The sequence below is a fragment of the Manis javanica genome, chromosome 15 (assembly GCF_040802235.1).
Source record: "Manis javanica isolate MJ-LG chromosome 15, MJ_LKY, whole genome shotgun sequence".
NCBI lineage: Eukaryota > Metazoa > Chordata > Mammalia > Pholidota > Manidae > Manis > Manis javanica.
In genome coordinates this window covers 13,507,568-13,530,525 of record NC_133170.1, presented here as the reverse complement: position 1 = coordinate 13,530,525, position 22,958 = coordinate 13,507,568, and the positions used below count along the sequence as shown (strand labels likewise).

Below are 22,958 nucleotides of genomic sequence, written 5' to 3'. Positions count from 1 at the left end.
CCACACACACAGTAGCCCACTTTTATAACTCTGTAGGTGTCTCAGGCCTCACATGTATGCAAAAGGACTCCTAATTTCACTCCCTAAATTGGTCCTTTTATAGTCTTTTCCATCCCAGTTAATAGTAGCTCCTTCCTATGAATGGTCAGGACAAAGAGCCTACTGTCACTCTTGTCTCCCCCTTTTTCTGTCACGCTCCTCTGGTCTGACAGCAAATCCTGTTAGCTTAAGCACTTTTCATCATCTCCAATGTACTTTTCCAGTGCCTAGGAAAGAACGTGACACATAGTAGTCATGCAATGATGATTTGTCAAAAGAATAAATGAAGTGAATTATGTCATGTTCCTACTTCCTGTAACTTCCTTGACAAAGTTCAGCAGGGAATATACCTTGATGGGCTGCAATGTGGCCCATGTGTTCCTCTCAGTTCTCATCGTCTGCCACTAACCAATAATCACATGCTCCAATTATAATGGCCTATTCAAGTTTCCCATGTCAGCATTCTGTTTCATTCCTCTGTGCCTTCCATAATGCTATTCCCTCAACCTAGAACATTCTTACACTTTGAAATAGTTTTCCAAGAGCTATCTCAGCCAACAAGAATCTCATGCCAGCCTAGACAGCCCCTGTTCCTGCCTATCTCAGCGCACACACTTCAGTCATAGCACAAGGCCCCTCCCACTGAGGCTGGCCCGCCTCCCTCTCAGAATTCTAAGCACCATGTCCTAGTCACCTGGCTTCAGTATTCCTAAAGCGTAGTACAGGGCCTAGCTTTGCAGAAGATCCAAAGAGTTATGAAAGTGGGCTAATGCAATAAATGTGAACAAATGAATGAATGAAAGGATCCCTCTGTGTCTTGTTGTGTTTGTATATGGAATCATAAAACAACAGGTAATAATATTATCTTTCACTATAAATATGAACCAATTATTCTTTGGCAGCAGTACTTCACACTCACCTTTAAAGGATGGATGAGTCCAAATACTGGCTTTGAGAGTTGTTTATTTTTACTTCTCCAAAGTAATTCAAGACACACTAACATTTCTCCTTCCTGACACAGTCATTCCATTTTTTTAAAAATCTATTTTATTGTGATAAGAACACAACGTGAGTTTTACTGTCTTAACAAACTTTGAAGTGTACATTATTGACTATAGGTATAATGTACAGCAGATCTCTATAGTTTATTCATTGTGCTTAACTGAAACTTTGCCTATTGATTAGACAAAAGAAAAACATTAAATGGGTTTACTCTATTTTAATTGAAAAAACTATTTATCAAAGTTCCATTTGCCACATATTGAACTGGATGAATCACCTTCCACTTTTACTACCACCTTCTCTCTCTCTCTCTCTCTCTCTCTCTCTCTTTTTCTATCATGATTAAGATCAGCCAGTTGTCAAGTCTAACCAAAATTGTACCATAACAATACAAATAATACAAAATGCTTTGTTATCATAAGATTGCAACTATAAACAAAAGTATGTGTGGGCAGACACTGGAAAAGGAATATAAACTTCAGTTCACTGGCATTTAATGAGCACAAAGTGACCCACACATTGTCCTGGATGCAATTACAAAGAAGGAACAGTCCCTCTCCTGGAGGAATCCACAGTCTCCTGGCATTTATGCAAATTGCTGTAATCTCCTTTGATAAGTAACAGTGGTGCTCCTAGTTCCAGCTTGGAGGACACTGATGTGCCACAGGAGTCCGCCTACTTGGGGCTGGTGGCCACTAGGGTTTATGAGCCTCCAGAGAATTACTGCGGCAAGTGGCAAGGATATTACTAGTGAGAGCTAAGATCGTTTTGGGGGTTGGAGAAAGAAGAGTATTTGATGAGCAGAGGCAGTAGATGGCCTCCTCACGTGGTTACCAAAAGAAATCAGTGTCGGTGTCTCTGCAGCACAGTAACTGCAAAGGTCCAATTCAAAAGACCAGTATGCAGGGGCAAACTAACCTGTAGTGCTACGCACTGCACCAATGGCTGTTTACAGCCAACCTTCTCCCTGTCTTTGAGTACAGCACCTCCTCCCAGAACCAGTCCTAGGAAGGGTTGGGTCACTAGCAACTTCTCAGGCAAGGAGATGGGAAGTTGCCAGGGCCTATCCTAGGACCCAGAACACTAGAGGTTTAATCTGTCCCCTTCAGAAAGGGCCAAAGTCTGAGCAGCACAAGGCCTTTGTGCCCTTCTTGGGAGGGACAGCAATACCACTACCTTTCACTCCTTCTGGGTGTGTAAGTCTCTACCTAGGACAGGCAAGGAGAGGCTCTGTTTCCAGATACAGGCTTGCAATATTGGTAAAAGACAAAATGGGTGTTAGAGCAGATACTTTCAAAAATCCGTAAAAAAAAGGGGTGTGTGTGTGCATGTGTGTATCTGCCTTTGAACCTCTTGGCTGGATCAAAAGGTTTAAATGATGCCATCAGGCCTCCTTCTCTCTTCTCCTGCATGTTCTGGCCCTGCTTTCTTCAGTGTGGTCTGTCTTCCAGCCCATTTCAGAACAGCAACTGTCCCCCTCCCCCTTCCCTCATCCTGCCCTGAGGAATCAGGTTATTAGGGTCCTTAGCACCCAAAAGCTCAGCAAGAGAAAGATCCTTTCTACCCTGGAGTCTCTGAAAATTACTGCAATAGGCTCTTCTTGGTAATATGCCTGTACCTAGACCATATCAGGATGGTGAGACACTGGGTCCACTTGCTTAAGGCACACACCCTCTGGTACAGTGCAGTGAAAACCCCATCAGGTAAGAGAGGTAACGATTTCTAAAAAGAAAAGATTTTTAGCAGACCAAGAAAAGACAAAAAACAAACAAACCAAGAATAAGTGATTACGACTCTAGAGGGGAACAGTCAAGATGACAGAAAATGCAGAGGTAGAAGCATTTTGAGCCCATAAGGAGAGCCGGGTTTTTTAAATGTTGAATTTAAGGCGCCTGCACGACAGTCGAAGGAGATAATCTCTTGGAAATAAAGAGTCAGGAGCATAGCAGAAAGATGTTTGCAATATATTAAATAGGAAACTGATCCATGTTAGGGTGCATCAGGGTGCAGTGGGAAAATCACTACAATTCTTAAGCGGGGAAGTTCTTGAGCAAAAAATCAATAACCTGTGTTACTATTTCAGAAATCTCCGTGCAACGTCAAGCCCTTCCTAGAAGCCTCGCTGCGCTCCAGTCGCCTCTGGGGTCTCTCTGCTCGGCCTGGGGTCGTGCCCGCGGGTCAGAGCCCCTCGGCCCGCGGACTACAATTCCCGGCGTGCTCCGCGAGGGGCGGGCCGCGAGGGGCGGGACCAGACGCAGCAGCCCCAGCGAGCGAGCAGGCGGGCGGGGAGATCGGGCGGCGCCGAGCTGAGGTGGCGAGGCAAGAGCTCCCGGATGTGGAGAAGCTGGGGAGGAGGCGTGGGAGGAAGATGGACTCGGTGGAGAAGGGGGCCACCACCTCCGTCTCCAACCCTCGGGGGCGACCGTCCCGGGGGCGGCCGCCGAAGCTGCAGCGCAACTCCCGCGGCGGCCAGGGCCGAGGCGTGGAGAAGCCCCCGCATCTGGCAGCCCTGATTCTGGCCCGGGGCGGCAGCAAGGGCATCCCCCTGAAGAACATTAAGCACCTGGCGGGGGTCCCGCTTATTGGCTGGGTGCTGCGTGCGGCCCTGGACTCGGGGGTCTTCCAGAGGTGCGCATGTGCGAGAGTGGGCGGTGCGGCCTGCGCGGGGATCGGGCGGGCAGCCGGACCGCCGTCGGGGCTAGGGCCCCCGGGCAGCGGCTCTCGGAAGGGGCGTGCAACGTCCGTGGTGTTGGGGCCCTGGCCGAGAGCCCGGGGAGGACGGGCTCAGCTTCTTCCTTGTTCCGTAGCCTGCTGATAGTCATGCTTGCTGTTCGCGCCCTTGAGAATGCCACCCGTTAAAAGAGATTTCCTCTTCTCATCCGGCTCCGCCGCCCGGGTCGATCCATAGGGAAAAGTAAGCAGGCCACCGCTGTGAAATGTCTGCGAAAACTGGTGAACTCTTGTAGACAGAGGCCATTGGGTTTTCCCACTTGCTCAGCCCCTGGTAACCACTTGGTGCCCATCGATTAGGGAGGCATCAGGTTCATGAATGGAGCGGGGGTGTCAGTGCTTTCTAGTTTCAAGCTCAGCTTGGAGATCTTTTCCTGACCTTTGAAAAATACTCTAAGTTCCCTGCCTGTGAGTCAGCACTATTCAGAGGGCTCCCTACAGCTGTGCAAAGGTGAGAGACTGGGAAAGCGTACAGCTGGCTGTTTCATAGTATGTTTGTAAATGATTTTATCATACATTTGGAACCTGGTCTGCCCTTAAGACATCTTTAAATGTGCAGGATGTGCAGACGTTGCCATATGCCATATTAGTCAGGAGTTAGAAGCTGATGTCACTCATAAAGGAAGAGAGATAGGAATCTGTGCCAGGAGTGAGTCTACGCATAGTAACTTCAACTCAATTATGCTTGAGTTTGTCACCGTGGAAAGTAAATTGTTTTAACCTTTTGATGTTTGGGTGTTGGTTTTTAAAGAGGTAGTTGTTTTTGAAGCTTGTTAATTACATTAACACATGGATAAGTGGTTTTCATTTAAATAATTGTTTTTGTAAAAGGTAACCCACAAGGTAGGAATTTACCAATTTTCTTAGTGTTTTGATCCAAAGGAAACCCTGGGTGGAGCAAAGTAAAGGGGCTGGCACCCGGAAGATAATATTAATGTAGCAGGAAGTGTGCGGAGGGGAGATAGGGAAAGACGTGGGGATTTGGTTCAATTGAGTAAACATTTCTGAGCCCTCATTTCTGCCATACACATGCAAGGGAACACCCCGGTGAAGGTGACATGGTTCTGGTACTTGTGAAGTTTGCAGACTTCTTGGACCTTTTTTTAGCCTCCTTACAAAGGGTACCCACTGAAAAAAAAGGACTGGGGGCAGCTACATCCAGGCAGCAGTAATAGCCCATTTTTGTGAAATGAAGTAGAGCTCGAAATCACTGTAGGCTAAGAATAAAACTCATTTGCGACTCTGGTGGTTGCTTGTCAGGAAACTCCTTTCGAACTGGCATAACAAAAGAGGTAAGGCTTGTTTGAGGTATAAGGAGATTCAAAGGCAAAACGCGATTCATCCATTCAGCACGTACTGACTACCTACTGTGGATGTGGTACTGTTCTCTACTTCACCAGAGGTTATAGCGGCAGCAGTGGGTGTCCTTCTGTAGTAGCAGTCTCTTGGAGCTTGCATTATAACAGGGAGAGACAGACAATACACAAGGTTCTATCTGGCGGTGATAAATAAGAAAAGCAGGGTGAGGGGATGGTGCCCTCTGTCGCCAGAATCCTGTTGATTGGTTCTTTTGGATAGGCTTTCCCTTTATGGTGTCAGAGAGGTTATGCTCAGAACTGCAGAACTCTCAGCCACATAACGACTCTGTGCAAACGTCTGCACCCAACCATACTCCAATATGGTTTCTAGCAGCTTAAGGCGGTGCTCCTAGGATGTTCCCAGCCCCCCTTAAAATGGCTGCCCGGGAAAGCTCTTTGCTGCCAGAATTTACTGTTTCAACAATAACCCTGTGATACGCAGATAGCCTCCAAACCGCCTCCCTCTTGGAACAGTTACTTCAGAAAGCTTACAACTATAAATGCCTTCTCTGCCCTTTGGGATGTAAATCTACCCCCTGAAAACAGTTTCCTCAAGGACTTGAGAGCCTTCTCTTTGAAATGCAGACATTCTGGAATATCACTCCCACTGTCCTTCCCAGAGTCTGTGGGTGGATAAAGGCCTACATTCCATGGGTGCCTAGCCTCAACTAACACCTTGCCTCCTGTCATAAAGTTACAAGTTTGTTTCTCCTCTGGATAAACACCAGTTAGCAAGCCCAGATGGCCTAGTCACATGGTCTAGCCCCTTGACCATCCCTGGGTGTCTTCCCCTTAGCACACCCTAGCCTTTAAAAAGTCTCCAGCCTTTGTTTTGAGTTCAGTTCATGCCGAATTCTTGTCCTTTTGCAATTATTAATGAATAAAATGCGTGTTTGCTGTTGTAACTAGTGTCCAACTTTGTTTCCCTCCTCACGTTACTCCTCATACTGTTCCATGGTTAAGTATAGTCAGAAAGAGCTGCCCTCGTCACAGCTAACTAAAGTCTTGTTGGGTCTCAGTGGGTCCCCTGCCTGCTCATCCTTGCCTAGAGAGCACGGCGCTTGTATTGGGACAATTTAGCTGCATCTCCACTCCTGGAGCCATCCTCAAGCACGTGACAGGTTCATCAAGAGAAAAATTGGAATACGATACGAAAGGCCGAATAGACGCTAGGAGTGAAATCCTACAAATAGCCATTATGGCAGACATTGGGGATTTTTCTAAGAAATGAATGGAAAACATATGCCTATATTGAACAATTATTTTCCTGTGTCCATGAATGCATTTGTACAAAATTCCATGGAAGAATAAATGACTCTTGAGTGTTAACTTATTCTGTACCATTTTTATTTAGTACACCTTGACTAGATATAAGATCCTTGATGATAGGAATAGTATTTTATATGTCAGGCCACTTATGGTATCAGTGTACCAAAAATAGTAATTGGAAGAAATAAAATGAGTATTTCCCTTAGCCAGCAAAGTGAGCATAATCTTTCTCTGTCTTCCCTAATTTACAATATTAAGTAATGTGATTTTATTCTTTTCAGTTCACATAGCTGCCTGCTATCTGGCATCCTTTCTAGGAATCGGAAGGTTTAACTAAAAAGGTAGTAGAAAGGACTAATGCTATTTCCTCCATGAAATGTTTGTGGATCCCCTCAATGGAAGGTAATTGTACATTTGCTTTCCCCTACATAGAGCAACATTGGTCTTACCTTCATTTAGTGCATGCGCTGTGCAGGGAGGTAAGATCATAGACCATGGAGTCAGACTGTATGGGTTTGAATTTCAGCTTCACCATGTATTACTTGTGCCACTTGGGGTAAGTCCCTTTGTATCTCTGTGCCTCATTTTCCTTATCTGCAAAATGGACTTGAGTGTCTACCTCATAGGCTTGTTGAGGGAATTGAGATAATGTATATACAACCTTTAGAATAGTGCCCGTCATTGGTGTGTGATTTTTCCTTGATATTTCCCCTTGTATTAAATATTTTACAATCTTCATCTCTTGTATCATTTGCAGTTTCCTTACTTGTGAAATGGGAAAGTTGTAATTATCTTCCAAAGTCCTTCTAGTGCTAACATTCTTTGACCTTGAAGAGTTAGTGGAATATGTCCCTGTGAATCAGGGATCCACTAACTTTTTCTGCAAAGGGCCAGATGATAAATATTTTAGGCTTGGCTGGCCAAATGGTCTGTGTGCTCAATTCTACTATGACATGTTGTGAAAGTGGCCATAGCAATACATTAATGAATGAGCATAGCTGTATTCCAGTAAAATTCTACAGAAATAGGCAGATCATTAGCCATATTTGGCCTGGGATGACCCATGCTCTGCTAGGTGAAAAGCTTGTGAGCAGGTACCATCTTTCTACTACTGGTCTGCTTTATATATTAGAACCTCAATTAGAATGTGTTGATTGGAATTTTATCAACTTACTCTGAAGTGGCAGCAGGAGTTTGGAACAGTCTTGCTGCCTCCCACCCTCTACTTTCTTCAACAAATATTTACCTTAGGAAAGAATTGAAAATTGTTGCAGCCTGGTTTGTGTTTTTCAGGGCTGGAAGATATCTTGGGAATTATTTTGTTCAGAACTATGATTTGACCTAATTGCGGCAGACTTTTCTGGCCTGTTCAGAATCAATAATATTGTAAAGGTTGCCAACTTTACATACGAACTTGAATAGCTAGCAGTCAAGAAAAGTGCTGAGAGAAAATTTTTTTCATTCAGTAAAAAGTTGTTGGAGCTCAGTTTGTAAGAGCTTGAACAGTGGTTCGGTGCTGTGTAAATAGATCTCAGAGTGAACTGGTTTTTGAAATGTTGCCTAACATGAAAAATAAGCATAAGGTCATAATACTCATTTCTAGGGATGGATTTATGATCAATGAAAAGCCTGTGCTCTGTCATCCTTTAAGTGGCAGTTTATTATTTGAAATAATCATAGTCACTGTGAAATTCCTGTTCATCAAGAATGTTAGGTTTTTCCTTGATATTTAGGAAAGTAGTAGGAAATTTAGGAAAGTAGGATATTTAGGAAAGTTAGGAAGTAGTATGACTTCCTTTGAGGCTAAAGCCATTGGCATTAGGCTTTGACATTTACAGTATACTTGATCTTAAATTTTATTAGGCCTGTTTATTCACTTGCTCATCATTCTCTTTTGCCCTACTTCATCCGATTCCCCTAAACCAAAGGAAAATTATCTACTTATTTTATCTCATTAATAAATGATGATCATTGTATATTAAGTGTACATATGGGATGCTATTTTCATACTCCTTGTGCTTTTGCCACACATAATGCATACAAATTACACATTTGGACCTCTGAAGGTCTGAAAGCAGAACTTCAATTTTCCTTCCAATAGTCAGTGTGAAGATTAAATGAGGTTGTGTATATGTTCCTTTTTTACCATTAATATTTTATGACTTTGGATAGTCACATTTATTAAATGTTTATTATGTGTTGTGGTTTATATTTAATCCTCATAACATATGTGGTAATTACTATTATTTTCACCTGTGTTTCTGAAAATTGAGCCTCGGGGAGACTATAGGTTTTGCCAAAAGTCATATTGCTAGCATGTGGTAGAGTCAGGATTTGAACCCCTTCCTTCAGATCCCATGCTATTAACCATTTACAGTTTCATTCGTTCAGCAAATATATATCGAGCCCCTGTTATGTAGCAGGCACTCTGAAAATACTTTGTAAAAAGCAAAGAATGATAGAGAAGTTAGTTACTGCTTCTCTACCTCTCTTTCCCTAATGGTTTAAAGGGAATTAGAGTACTATGTGGTCCCCTGTCTTTACTGGTAGCCTAAGAGTTTCTCAAGAAAATGGACTGCACAGCTCCACTGTCTAAGGCCTGAAACAGAGTAGGCACTCAGCAAACGTTTCATGAGTCAAGAAGTGAATGAGTGATAAAAGGGAGGTGAAAAGGAGCAAATACCTCTTCCAAAACCTATTTTTATTTACCTTTTAAGCATTTCAAAAAGATCCCTGAATCCTGAGGTGTTGAATTTTCATTACAGAGAAGACCAGAATAATAAAGTAAATGGCTTCAGTAATTTATTTCAATTAGTGACGTAAATTAGATGTCAAAGACCATTCTTTTGCTTTTACTGTTTACTTTTTATTATGTAACTGTCTTACCACTCTCCCTGAACAATTTTTAAAGTTCATTAAGTTTTTATTGGTACTTTACTTCGTTATATACCTTTGTGACATTTCTCCAGTAAAAAATCTGTCCCAAGATTATTTCAAAAATCAAGGAGAGGAAAACAAGGGCTCCTATGTGCTTCCCTGTACATAGTGACAACAGTAAAGAAGACACTTCTGAGCCAGTGGTTCATTGTTTACTTGGCTGCCTTAGAAAAAATTTTAGGGGTTGTTGACTTTAACTCTAGATGTAGGTCCTCTTTCTGCAAATGTTGAAGGGAATAAATGCAATTGAATTAATAAGTGAAGTCCAGAAATACTGGAAATTTTTCTTTCGTTTCTGTCTTTACATTCTCGACAATAGAGCCCAGACATTTGAAACATGCAATTCCTCTTTCCCTTGGTAGATGTTGAATGCAGTGGATAAAAGAAAAATATACACATATACCACAGACTGTAAGTCATTAAATTGTCTTTGCATAATATCAGTTAAAATGTGGCTAGAGTAGTATTCACATCTTTTGTTTCTAGCAGTTGGGATTTGTAAAGGTCCAGAAAATTTAACTTCAGTAGAGACTAGCATGCCTCCTGAAAGCAGCATTTCATTGAGTCTTAAGTGGTGAGCTACATAAGCTGTGGTTAAAGGAGCAGTTAAACTAAACTCTCCTGAACCAATCAAGGCATGTTCTGCATGTCTAATAATTGTTACCAATAACTGTACTTCAGTTGATTCTGTGTTCAAATGTTTATAGTATACCCATTGTTAGTTGGCAAAAAAAAAAAAGGAATGTTGAATGGTCTGATTTCTTTTGAGCCCAGACGAGAGAGCATTTAGTCTCTAATAAACTTGAAATTCTTCCAGCTCCATGATTTAGTCAAGCCAAGACCATTTCTTTTTTAACAGGTGTATTAAAATATTTTATACAGTATTTTGGATTTGGATATGGAATAAGAAATAGGATCTTCTTTATTTCCTTTAGATTTGGACCTCTAATGCTACTGTTGTGCTTAATACACCAGTCGCCTGAAAAATACCAAGTATCATTTTTTTCCAACTTTATAACACCATACATATCTAAGGCTACATAAATAATATTTATATACATAATAAAAGTTTAAATGCACATGTGAATATAAATATATCTGGGACATTTCTCATGCAGTCGTTTCACAATATAGTTTACAAAAAAAATACTTCATAGTTCTTTAAATTTATATTACCTCGAATCTGCAGTTTATTTTAGTGGTATCTCTTCTAACGTTATAGGAGTTATATTTTTGAGTTGCAGAGCTCCTTTTTATCTCTAATGATTTCTTATAGTGATTTGGCTTTTTATTTATTTATTTTTTAAATACCTATACAGTGTGTGGGTATCAACAGACCACGATGAGATTGAGACCGTGGCCAAACAGTTTGGTGCGCAGGTTCACCGACGAAGTTCTGAAGTTTCAAAGGACAGCTCTACCTCACTAGATGCCATCATAGAATTTCTTAATTATCACAATGGTATGAATTTAATAGTCTGAATATTCAAAGTTTTATGCTTATCATTTCACAAGACTTGTCTTGACATTTGAATTTAAGATCTTAGTCTTGCTTGCTTTGAAGGACTTTGATGTCCTTTCATTTGTTTTGTCTTTTTAAGAGGTTGACATTGTAGGAAATATTCAAGCTACTTCTCCGTGTTTACATCCTACTGACCTTCAGAAAGTTGCAGAAATGATTCGAGAAGAAGGATATGATTCTGTCTTCTCTGTTGTGAGACGCCATCAGTTTCGCTGGAGTGAAATTCAGAAAGGAGGTAATCTGTTACGTCAGTCTTTAGTCATTTTATACAGAATCAGTTTTTTCATATAAAAATATTATTTAGGAATAAGAGGGGTAGAAAGGAAGCAATAAAAAGAATATGTGATTCTTAACTGTAGTAGGTAACAATATTTAAAATCAGTTCTAAGCCTTGTGATTACTGAGGCAAAACAGAGGGACCGAATTAATTCTCTGCTTTTACTTTTTGCAGAGGGACATTCTAACCCTTTGTCTTTTGAGACAGATATGTTATTTTTCTAGATCAAACACAGTTATGTTTGTTCTAGACTTGTTTGATAAGCTCCATAGAAATCATTTAGAATTGTGGGAATAGAAATCTTCCACCAAAAAGGAAGACCTCAAGAATGAATTGTAGAATTTAGTGAAAAGACAACGGAATCCTGTATACCAATACTGAGGCCTTCATTTATATAATGTTATAATCATTGATGTTGATATTGCTAAGCCTTCATTATTAAGGATAGTAATAAGTATACAAATATTCCTTATTATGCTTAGTATATTTTAAACTACTGGTAAGAATATATATGTAGAAATAGTTGGATCAATATCAAAGTTTCAGTAATTTAGTGGAAAAAATCTTCAGTTTTTGATAATAATTCCAGAAAAAGTAATTTTACAACCAAATTAGATAAATAACACATATGTTGTATTTCCATAGAAGCAAATAATGAGTAGACTAAAGGGCTCATATATTGAATATGGTATCTTATGACAAGTTGAGTTCTTTTGAAGCTACTTTAAGGTTGCCTTAATGTTCTCCCAAAACCTTATATTTGTATAAGTATCTTAAAACCTCAATTATTCAGAATTCCTATAAAATATTTTTCTATTAAGTAATAATTATTATTAAGTCCTTATTAAATATGGTTAGAAGGCAAAGGTTAATCATCAAACTTATTTAGGGACTTTGTTCTTTAAATAATTCTTCTAATTAGACACAGAAATATTCTATATTCTTAGTTCATTTTTGCTTTTTTAAAAAATACCAATAAACATTTTCAGTATTCAAAGCAATGTCGACTTACATAGCTTTTTGCTTTTAGTTCGTGAAGTGACTGAGCCTCTGAATTTGAATCCTGCTAAACGGCCTCGCAGACAAGACTGGGATGGAGAATTGTATGAAAATGGCTCATTTTATTTTGCTAAAAGACATTTGATAGAGATGGGTTATTTACAGGTTTGTGACTTCACTTTGCCAAAACCTTTTAAACCCTTTTATATGTATGCTTTGAGTTCTAGGCAAGAAGTAAGGCGCAGCTCAGAGAGGAAAGCATCAACCCCTAGAGGAAAGGCAGCAGCTGACAAGATTTATCATCTGAGGCTTTCATCCTACAGGCTTGCCCCAAAGTGATCTTTCGGATCCGTATACAAGGAGTGGAACTCTGTACAGCTCTCACACTGAAATAAGAAATGAATCAAGTGTTGAATGTTTTACATGTGTTCTTAAATTTGTATTATTCCAGTCAAAACTGTTTTTAATCTATGGTTTGTTACTGTCGCTTTGTGATTGAATAGAAATCAGTTGCTTTAAAAAGAGAAAAAGAGTTCTAACCTGGGCATTAGGAAAACTGGATTAGGGTTCTATCTCTAACTGTGTAACTTCAATATATCATTTTATCTATTTGAGTCTCATTGCTCTCATTTTAAAATAGAGGGGTTGGCTTTCTCTCTCATCTTTAGAACCTACATGGATACATCAAATACTGTTTGTTCCTTTTAGCTGTGGCAGGTACTTACTCGGCCCTCACTATGGACTATAGGAAACAGTTCCCATACCGTAGGTCGTCTGACTGCATAGGAACAGAGTAACGTAGACATTCTTAGCCCAGTTTTAAAGAGCCAGAAATAGCAGCTCTGAAATTGTCTCAGGGCGTGAACAGGTAAAATGGTACTATCAGGATTTGAATTGAGGTCCTTATGTTACTCAAAACTAGGATTTTAAAAAAACCCACAAAACTGTACTCTGTTGTAAAAATTCTAATGCAAATTATGCTCTAAGGGAAAAGTATTTTTTTCTAATCTTCTGGTCAGTGTGTGAGCAAACTGTAGACTGGCTGTTCAGTTAAGTTTGCATATAGATACTACCCTCCACAAGCTGTTTTGGGTAATGATGGGAGAGACTGCCAGAAAAAAGGGAGATCCAGTTACCTGGTAGTCAGAATACTGGAGGATGGGTATTTCCGCTTTTTTCAATCTTAAAACAAATCTACCTAAAGAAAAAGGGGAAACTTGCATGGAATGGATAGAACTTGAAAATGTTCAAGGTTTTTGGTTTGAATATATATTAGAAACAAAGCTTCTAAAAATATCATTTGTATGTCACTTCTGGGTTATTCCTTTTTCTCTCCTGTAGAAGTGAATTCATTGTTCTGTTTTACAGTAAACTTCTTAGTATGTGTGAGTGAATGTTAAGAACAGTACTGATGGCATTTGTACCGTCCTTAGGGTGGAAAAATGGCATACTACGAAATGCGAGCTGAGCACAGTGTGGATATAGATGTGGATATTGATTGGCCTATTGCAGAACAAAGAGTATTAAGGTAAAAACAAGACTTGTGAATTGCAAAGCCTCTGCACTGGACCCAAACAGACTTTTAGTAAATAAGTCTATTGGACTTCTACACTAGTTTCTGATAATCTAAACATTTTAGGATTTTGTCATTCGTTTGTTCATGTGAGGAAGATGGATACATAAAATACACCTACAGATGGCTTATTCAGTAACTTGAGAAACAGTCTGGTTAGACCACACTACCCGCAGTTCTTGCACCATAAGGTGAAGTGTATATGCAGAGTAAGGGGCATGTTTGAGTAATTGAACGGGAACGGGTTGTTAAGTTTGCTGCTGTGAGCCAGTGGAGAGGGAGTGATGAGGATGCGCTTGTATTCAGTCTCTCTTGGTTCCTTTTAGATACGGCTATTTCGGCAAAGAGAAGCTTAAGGAGATAAAACTTTTGGTTTGCAATATTGATGGATGTCTCACCAATGGCCACATTTATGTATCAGGAGACCAAAAAGAAATAATATCTTATGATATAAAAGATGCTATTGGGATAAGCTTATTAAAGAAAAGTGGTATTGAGGTATGTGCCCCCTGAAAATAGCAATATTTTTTGTAAGGTGATGATTGAGGGTTAAGCTGCATATGAAGGAAATAGGAGATTACTACCTTACTATTATCTATTAAAATATTTGAAGTTTAGCCTTCACATGTCTAGAACAGTCATACTGTTTTCTGTTAGATGAATAAAATTAGCAAATTGCCATTGAGAAATAGTATTTCATGCTTATTTAGTAAGCATAAACATGATTTTTAAATAGGAGCTATCTAGTATTTCACATAGGATTTTGCAACAAAAGGTTGTGTAGAACATAGGTGTCAGCATTTAGAAGAAAGCAAATATCTTGTGGATTTTTAAAATGTAGCTTATGATTGTTAAGTTTAAATTCAAAATAACAATACTTAATGTATTTTCAGAAATGAAAACTAAGATAACTTTTTATAATTCACCAGAAATCTTAAGTATGTGTTTCTAAGCAGCACAAGAGACAGCTAGAGATACTCCTCTGGATAAACTGACTTATAGGAGAATCTTAGATTAATATCAGGCAATGTGTGTTGTATTTTTTACCTGTAGATAAAATCCTTTCCACTGTAGAAAATAGTGCCCTTCACCTTTATTGAACTATTAGAGATAAAATGTTTTAAATTTCATTACTTTAAAATAACGGTTAGTTGATTTTACTTACTTGGTCCTTCAGAAGGTCAAAGGATCACTCACTTGTGTCCGGTGTTATTTACAAGGTATTACTTTGCTGTGAAAGATTTGTTTCCTTCATTTTCTAATTTTCCCTTCTCTGTTTTAAAATTTAAGGTGAGGTTAATCTCAGAAAGGGCCTGTTCAAAGCAGACACTCTCTTCCTTAAAACTGGATTGCAAAATGGAAGTCAATGTACCAGATAAACTAGCAGTTGTAGATGAATGGAGGAAAGAAATGGGCCTGTGCTGGAAAGAAGTTGCATATCTCGGTGGGTATTATTTTTATTCAGCCATAAAAAAAATGGATCAGGTTTTGTTTTTTTGTTTTTTTTGAAAGAAATAGGTAAGAAAGAATATTCCCAAGATTGCCATAATTGTAGAGAAATAGGAACTCTCTTATGCTGCCGAGGAAAATACGTTGAGACAGCTTTGTAGAGGTTTAATTTGATGATATGTATCAAGTGTAGCCTAGTAGAATGGTTAATGACACATGCTTTGGAGTCAGACACCACCACTAACTAGCCTGTTTTGGTAAGGTAAGCCTTAGTTTCCTCATTGGTAAACCGGAAATGTCAAGAGTACCTATGCCGCAGATCTGTTGTAGGGATTATGAGAAAATCTGGGTAAAGCATTAGGAGATTTCCTAATACATAGGAACGGCACTCTGATTAATTTTTATTATTATTAAAATGTACATACTTTTGAGCCCTGAAGTCCAATTCCAGGAAAGAAATTGGAGAAATGTGCCAATAGAATGTCCATAAAATGGAATACTGTGTATGAATTAAAAACAATGCTGTAATCTGTAGTTACTGACATGGTAGGATGTCACAAGTTTTTCACTTAGCATTAAGCAAATGTATTTATTAGCTGTCCTCTATATGCAGGCTTGGAACTGGGAGCTGGGACTTTTAACTGCTTACAGAGCTTATAGTCACAGATTATTAAAGTACATAATAGCTATAAACCACTTATGAAATATTTCCAAAGGTAATGCCTTGAAAGAAGCATATGATCTGAGGACTTTAGGAGTAACCTTTGAACCACATGCAATGATTCAATGCAGAAAATACTACAGAACTCTTAATAGTAATATATAATATACTTTTTCTAAGAAGAAAATTTTAATGGGACATATAACAAATTCTAGCTATACATATTATCTGTGTGACCTTATGCAAGATTCTCTAAGCCTCAGTTTTCCTATTTATAATATAAATGCAAGTCAAACCTTTTAAGGCCTTTGGAAAGAAAACTGAAGATAATATACAATGTTTTAACATAATACCTACATATAGTAATAAGAATGTATATCATTTGTGTAGGTAAAACTAGAATAAAAACACTAAGATGTAGTGATTATCCATAAATAGTGAATCATAAATCAAAATAGATCTTGATTTTTTTTGCCTTCCTTTATTAAAACTTTCTACCAAGAATATATATATTACTTATATAACATTAAAAAGACTATAAAAAGCAGAGGCTATAAAGTCAAGAAGATAGAGAATAGAATTCAGATTTTTATTTTAAAAATCAGAGCGCTGTTTCATATGGGCCCCATAAGTATATAAAAATATATTCTTTAAAAATATCAACACTGAGATAAGTAAATTTTAGCAAGTAAAGCTTAGTTTGAGGAGTGGATTATACAAAGAAATGCTTTAATTTTCCTTGTCTTTCAGTGAAAACAGTGCAAATTTCAATACATGTAATAAAAAATTACAGTGGATAAATGTGGAACAAATTTTAAACAACCTTTTTTTTTTTAACCAGCATTTTATTAGTATTTGGTCTATAGTATAGTAACAATTATACTTAGAATGGTGAACCTAAGATACTTGTAGCTTCTGAAATTTATCCGAAACAAACAAAACAAAAACAAAAAACGGGGAGAGAAGCAAGGAAGGAAAGGACGTAGCCAAGTCGGGTGGCAGCAGTTCTCTAACAAGTAAATGACATACAAAGCAGACCTGTTACAGATTCAAAGAACTTAAAATATATATAAAAAAATGTAATATGTGGACCTTGTTTGGCTTTTGATTCAAATCAACTATAAAAAACAATTTTGAGACAAATAGGGATAATTGAAAATGATATTAAGAAATTACTGACTTTGTTAATTTGATAATACTCTGTCACTCTTTTAAAAAAATATTTACCTACTAGTGATAGGTGGTGAAGAGTTTTGGGGTAAAATATGATGTCTGGGAATTCTTTTCTCACCCTGCCCTCTAAAAAACTAAGGGGTGAGGAATAGAGAAAAATCCTGATAAATGATCCAAAACATTGATAATTATTCCACATGAACTTGGGATTCGTGCATGTGTTTGGAATTTTCCTAGGTAAAAAGTTTAAATAATTCATTATTTTATAGAATTTCTAATAATTATTATATGCATGGCAATCAGAAAGCATACTTCATTCTCCTCCTTAACTGGTAAGGGTTTATTCTGAATGGTTTAGGAAGAACCTTAGACCTCGGTTACACTCGTAAATGCTTTCACACATTTTTGTTGCATCTATGCTGTAGTATTCTTACAGGCAGTGCCTTAAGTCTTACTGAAGTTACAAGAATTACTACTTACTGGTTGGTGTTAGCATTATTTAGAAAGAATACTCTTTGTCGCATACGTATTCAGCCAGTGTTTCTTTTACTCACTAGGAAATGAAGTGTCCGATGAGGAGTGCTTGAAGAAGGTGGGCCTGAGTGGCGTGCCTGCCGATGCCTGCTCCACCGCCCAGAAGGCTGTTGGGTATATTTGCAAATGTAACGGTGGCCGTGGTGCCCTCCGAGAGTTTGCAGAGCACATTTTCCTACTAATGGAAAAGGTTATTAATTCATGCCAAAAATAGGAATTACTATAACATTGGGAAAGAAAATATTCAGCCGCCTTCAGCTACTTTTATTTTTGATTCAGTACAATTCCATGTTGTAGTGTTCTAGAGAGTGTAATTTGATTTGTGATGTATCTTAATATCTTTTAAAGCAAAGTCTTCTCAAATCATCACTCCAGAATCTTCTCTAAAATAACTGTCCTCTACTTCTCTCTTTATGCAAGGTAATTACTTAGAAATCGATACAGTCTTTCTCAGAATTTTAGTAAATGCAAGTGAGAACACCATCAAAATTGACTTTGTATTGTACCCTGTAAACCTGTGTACTTGTGTGCTTTTAATGATACTGAGATATTATTTATTTGGGGGGTAGTGTGTCTGGCTAGACATGCCCTTCTGTTAATAAAATTACATTTCACAAACTTGATGAAAACTGCCTTGTTGCTGTAGAAGAGATTTACCAAACATTCCCTGATTTCCTTTAAACACTGACTGCAGTCAATGCAAGGAGCAAGCCCTAAAAGTATCAGCTGTGAAGTATCTGACTGTACTTGATATACGGATACATACAGTGCATGTATACAAATACAAATATCTGAAGAAATCAATCTATTGTGAAAGTTGTATATTCATTTGGAGTAAATCATTTATCATTACCTCTAAGGTCACAGTAATTTTATGAACTAAATTTGGCTATCACAGTTTTACACCCACCACAAATCACTCCCCTGCCTGCCTAGTTAAATTCCCAGAATGAAGCATTATCATAAATGTGGGCACTTACCTAATAAACACTAATCGTTTCTTGTGAACCATTTACATCTATTTCCACTATAAAAGGAATTTTATGTAATACTGATAAGTAGCAAGCCATTCAGGCCAAGCTACATAGGATGCTCTTTTCTTCTGTTGAGACTGGGTAGGCCTGTAGTTTGGTGTCTGCCCGTATAGGCCAGGCGCAAGTTGGGAGGGGGAAAAAATACATCTTGTGCCTTCATTTCCTTTGCACCTTGTCCTGGTTTTCTCCTGTATTTCTGGCTTTTCCACTGCTGGCTTTATTTTCTCCTACTCTTTAAATTTACACATTTTCACAGGTTCTGACCCCCTTGTTCTCAGAGACCACATATTCATTCAGTTTCAGCTATTGTCTCCATGCAGATGAGTCCAAAATCTAGTGACTCTGAAATCTGAGTTCTGGTTGCATGTCAAACTAATCGTGTTATAAGCCAGGCTCCTGGACTGCACCTCTCAAATTTGACTTTATCATTGAGTCATCACAGCCTTACTAGATTTCTCCTTTTCATTTCTAATCAGGTACCAAATCTTGAGCTTGATACTATTAGACCAGTACTATTTCAGCTTATCTAATGCTGTTGCTAGATTCACTTTTGACATGTTTGCTGTTCTCCTTTACAAAATCTTTTAGTTACTCCGTGCTAACCACAGAATGTTTCATCACCATTTCTAAATGTTGCGACAAAACACAAAAACGTTTTGTCAACATTTCCCAGTCCAAATGTACTCTGGGCACAACCTCATTATTTCCAATCTCAGTTTCGACTAATTCTTGTGGGTCCCTCCACGCCAAACAAGCTATTCTGTGTAATTTGCCAACAGTGCCTCTTTAACCTGTTCTTCTAAATCCTGCCATTAATCACCACATAACTGAATGCATCATTGATTACTCTGGAGTCCCACTCATTACAGTGACCCGAAGCCAAGTACAAAGAATTAAGTCCTCACTGGGACCCCCACTTCCTGTTCCCAACATTGAGTAGGGAGCTTAGAAGTTGCTAACCCCTTCCTTCCAGCAAGAAAACTGGACAAACAAAATCAGAGACTTCTTGGACCTATCAGAGAACTGAGGTCAAAGGACAAACAACTTTCCAAAATCTGAAAAAAAAGGCACATCAGAAACAGCACCTGATAACCTGGAGCAAAAGCTGCCGGGTGCCGCAAACGAGCAGGAGCATCTAACGTGACTTCGATGAGTTGCTGGAGGTTGAGTGAGCACTAATGTGAGGGTGAGAAATGGGCTGCGGTGGGGAGGAACTCCCCTGTAGAAAGCCCGCAGGCTCTCATATGGGAAGGATCCAAGAAAGATTCCCCTAGAATGAGACCAAAGAATGATGATATATCTCTGGTGAAACACTCCAGATCCTTCTCGTAACAAAGGCCTGCTGTTTGGTAGAAAGCACATCTCCCCAGCAGGCAATGCTGAAAACTTATCCCCAAATGGGAGAAGGGAATTCCACTCCACTCCACTCCTGCCCATTCCAGGCTGATGGAGGAAAAAACTCCATAGTAACAGGTGAGAAGACATCATGGAAACGAACTGTGAATGCTGCAGGCAGGAAAGACAGTAGAAGCAGGGGAAAGCTGTACCCTTCCTTGGACAACAGACAAACACTTGTTAAATCCATATTCCCAAGACAAGCCACCAAAAGACCAAGATTAAAAGGTTTTAGAACATTCCCCCCTTCCATACTTGACACCACACCAGTCAGTCACCAATGTAGCAGGATTACAGCTGAAACGGTTACAAGACATAGACCCTGAGAAGCCATACAAAAGGAAATCTTAGAGCCAGAAACCAGGACATGGAGGAGTTGGAAGTCTGGTACCCATAGCTACAAGCAACAGTAAATACAGCCCAACTCCCAGCAAATGAACATAAATTTTTCCACTAAAGAGCTACTTGTCTTGGTGCCCTATTACCCAATAGCATTATCTGGCTTTCAGTGACAACAACAAAAGGCATGCCAAAGGGCAAGAAAAAGCAGAGGCTGAAGAGACAAAGCAATCAACAGATCCAATCTTAGATGTGACACAGATGTTTGCATCATCAGGCAATTGAGAGAGCGATGATTCATATGTAAAGGGATGTAATGGAAAAAGTACACTACATGAAAGATCAGAGGTAATGCTAGTGGAGAGATGGAAACTAAAAGAATCAAAAGGAAATGCTAGAAATTAGAGAAATGAGGAATGCCTCTGATGCATGCATCAGTAGACTTCAAGGAGCTGAGGAAAGAATGGGCAGACTTAAATGTTGGCGTCTTTATTTTGTATTTTCTGTACATACCTGAATTACATGTGTCTTGCCACGGTTTTTAGCCCTGGGCAAGTTCACTATGGATTCAATGAGACCAAAGAATGATAATATATGTTCTTGGGCTGAAAGGGTTCATACCCAACTTTATTCCCACAGGGACAGATCAATCATAAGAATCCCATCCATTCAGAGCAAGTCTGCACACAGCAAGCCGGTGTCTGCCTCTGGGCCTCTGTCCCTGCAGCTGTCTCAGTCTCTGTCCTTAGTGCTGCCACCACTCCAACTTCCGCTCTCCTGCAGCCGTGTGGCCATGCCCCCACGTCGTCCAGAGCACGGGGCGGAGCTCTTATATAGAGAGTCCGTAACAGTGTATTGCCCACACACGTGTAGTGAGCGAGCCGACCAGGGCCAGGGGAGAATCCTGGCCACAGGAACCCTCACTTTATCCACACTCAACCCCTCTAGGATTCTTGCCTCTCAGTCTATGTGCCCTCAATCTTCTGCAATGGTCCCTGTGTGAGAAAGCTGGAACACTGTAACCAAATTCCATAACAACAACAGAGGCTACAACAATATACAAACAACAAAAATTACAACAAATTATAATAATCCGCAAGACTGAGGAGATCCCTTGCCACCACATGGTCATTGCAGGTGTATTCAAACCAGTTCTACTCAGATGAGTTAACCAAAAGGACCGTGGTGGGCCTCACAACACCCACCTTCTCCAGCCTCTCCCGCAGATACACAGGCCGAGCTTGTTGCTTTGTCTCTGGCTCTTGCTTCGTCCTCAGCGGCCAGAACCGCTGGTCTGGTTTCAGCTGTTGCCACAGCTCCTGTCTGTTCGACTTTCCATCCAATTCCTTTCTGTCTGCTCCTGCCTTTATCACATCAACCCACATCTGGGTCCCCGTGAACTACACGGGGCCCCTTATATTCTCCCTTTGAGTAGCTGACCATATTTCCTTTTGGGCTTTCATTGCTTGAGCCTGAGGATAGGAGCGGAGCATGGGGTGCTCCACGGCCTGGGGAGGGGGCCGCACCCCTCCCGGAGGAACCCATGGTTGCTGAGTCTTTATTTTCTTTTGGGCTGCCTACCAGTTTTCAAGCAGGTGGGGTTTCAACCAAGGAGGAACGAATGCCTACGGCACCAGCAGGGCCTCCACCCCCACCTGTTCGTCGGACCTCCGCTCCTCCACCACTCCACCCTTCACCTGCCCCCCGGCACCCGGCAGCCTGCGCTCTCCTGCTGCCCCTTCTCGGGCCGCTGCCCCCTCTAGGGCTACTCCTTCTCGGGCCTTCCTCTCGGGCCAGCATGACACCCCTTACCGTTTCCACAGCACCTTGTAGTGACGCCATTTCAATCACCAACAAACTTTTTACCTCCTCAACTGCTCCTCACAGCTCACGTTCTCTGCTTCCCGAAGGAGGATGTCTTTCTCCCTTACAGCTTTTCTCAATATTGTGAGAAAAAACTCCCCACGGTTCCGCAGCCTCACTCACGGGCACTCTGTGTCTCTAAGGAATCCCCTCTTTTGCTGAGCGCCAACCTCACTGCCTCAGGTGTTGCCTCCCCTCCTCCCAGGCTTGGGGTGGAGCCCAGTCCTCTAGGAGGCCGCCACGTCAGACCGCATGTCCACTGGGGGGCAGGCAAAGGTCTCCGCACTCAGCACAGGCCGCTGAAGCACTCCTCCCCGGAGGGCAGCCCGTTCTGTTCCTCTGTCCACAATGAATCAGTCCTTCCAGCTGTTGCCAATTGTCCTGCCAATGGGTTTTAGCTCCGGACAAGTTCACTATGGATTCAATGTGACCAAAGAATGACAATATACATTCTCAGGGTGAAAGGGTTTGTACCCAGCTTTATTCCTACAATGGCAGGTCAGTCACTAGAATCCCGTCCACTCAGAGCGAGTCTGCAGGCAGCAAGCCGGTCTCTGCCTCTGGGCCTCTCTGCCTCCGCAGCCGTCTCAGTCTCTGCTCTCCTGCAGCCATCCAGCCGTGCCACCGTGTTGCCCAGAGCGGAGCTCTTTATATAGAGTCAATAGCAACATATTGTCCATGTAGTGAGCTAGCCAATCAGGGCCAGGTGGGAATCCTGGCCACAGGAATCCTCACTTTATCCACACTCAAATATTTAAAGAGCCATGTGTGACAGTCTTAATGTGAAGTCTTAATTAAATTCTC

At 40.4% G+C, this 22,958-nt stretch overlaps 1 protein-coding gene across 1 annotated transcript; it reads left to right on the top strand.

Annotated features, from left to right (window-relative positions):
* The first annotated feature begins 3,305 nt into the window (after nt 1–3,305).
* On the top strand, nt 3,306–18,152 carry CMAS (cytidine monophosphate N-acetylneuraminic acid synthetase). Its single transcript, XM_073223247.1, has 8 exons — nt 3,306–3,669; nt 10,655–10,797; nt 10,937–11,092; nt 12,165–12,298; nt 13,567–13,661; nt 14,033–14,204; nt 14,997–15,150; nt 17,547–18,152. Exons 1-8 carry the CDS (start codon nt 3,410–3,412, stop codon nt 17,735–17,737), a joined length of 1,305 nt encoding a protein of 434 aa, XP_073079348.1. The 5' UTR covers nt 3,306–3,409; the 3' UTR covers nt 17,738–18,152.
* Nucleotides 18,153–22,958: the final 4,806 nt, after the last annotated feature.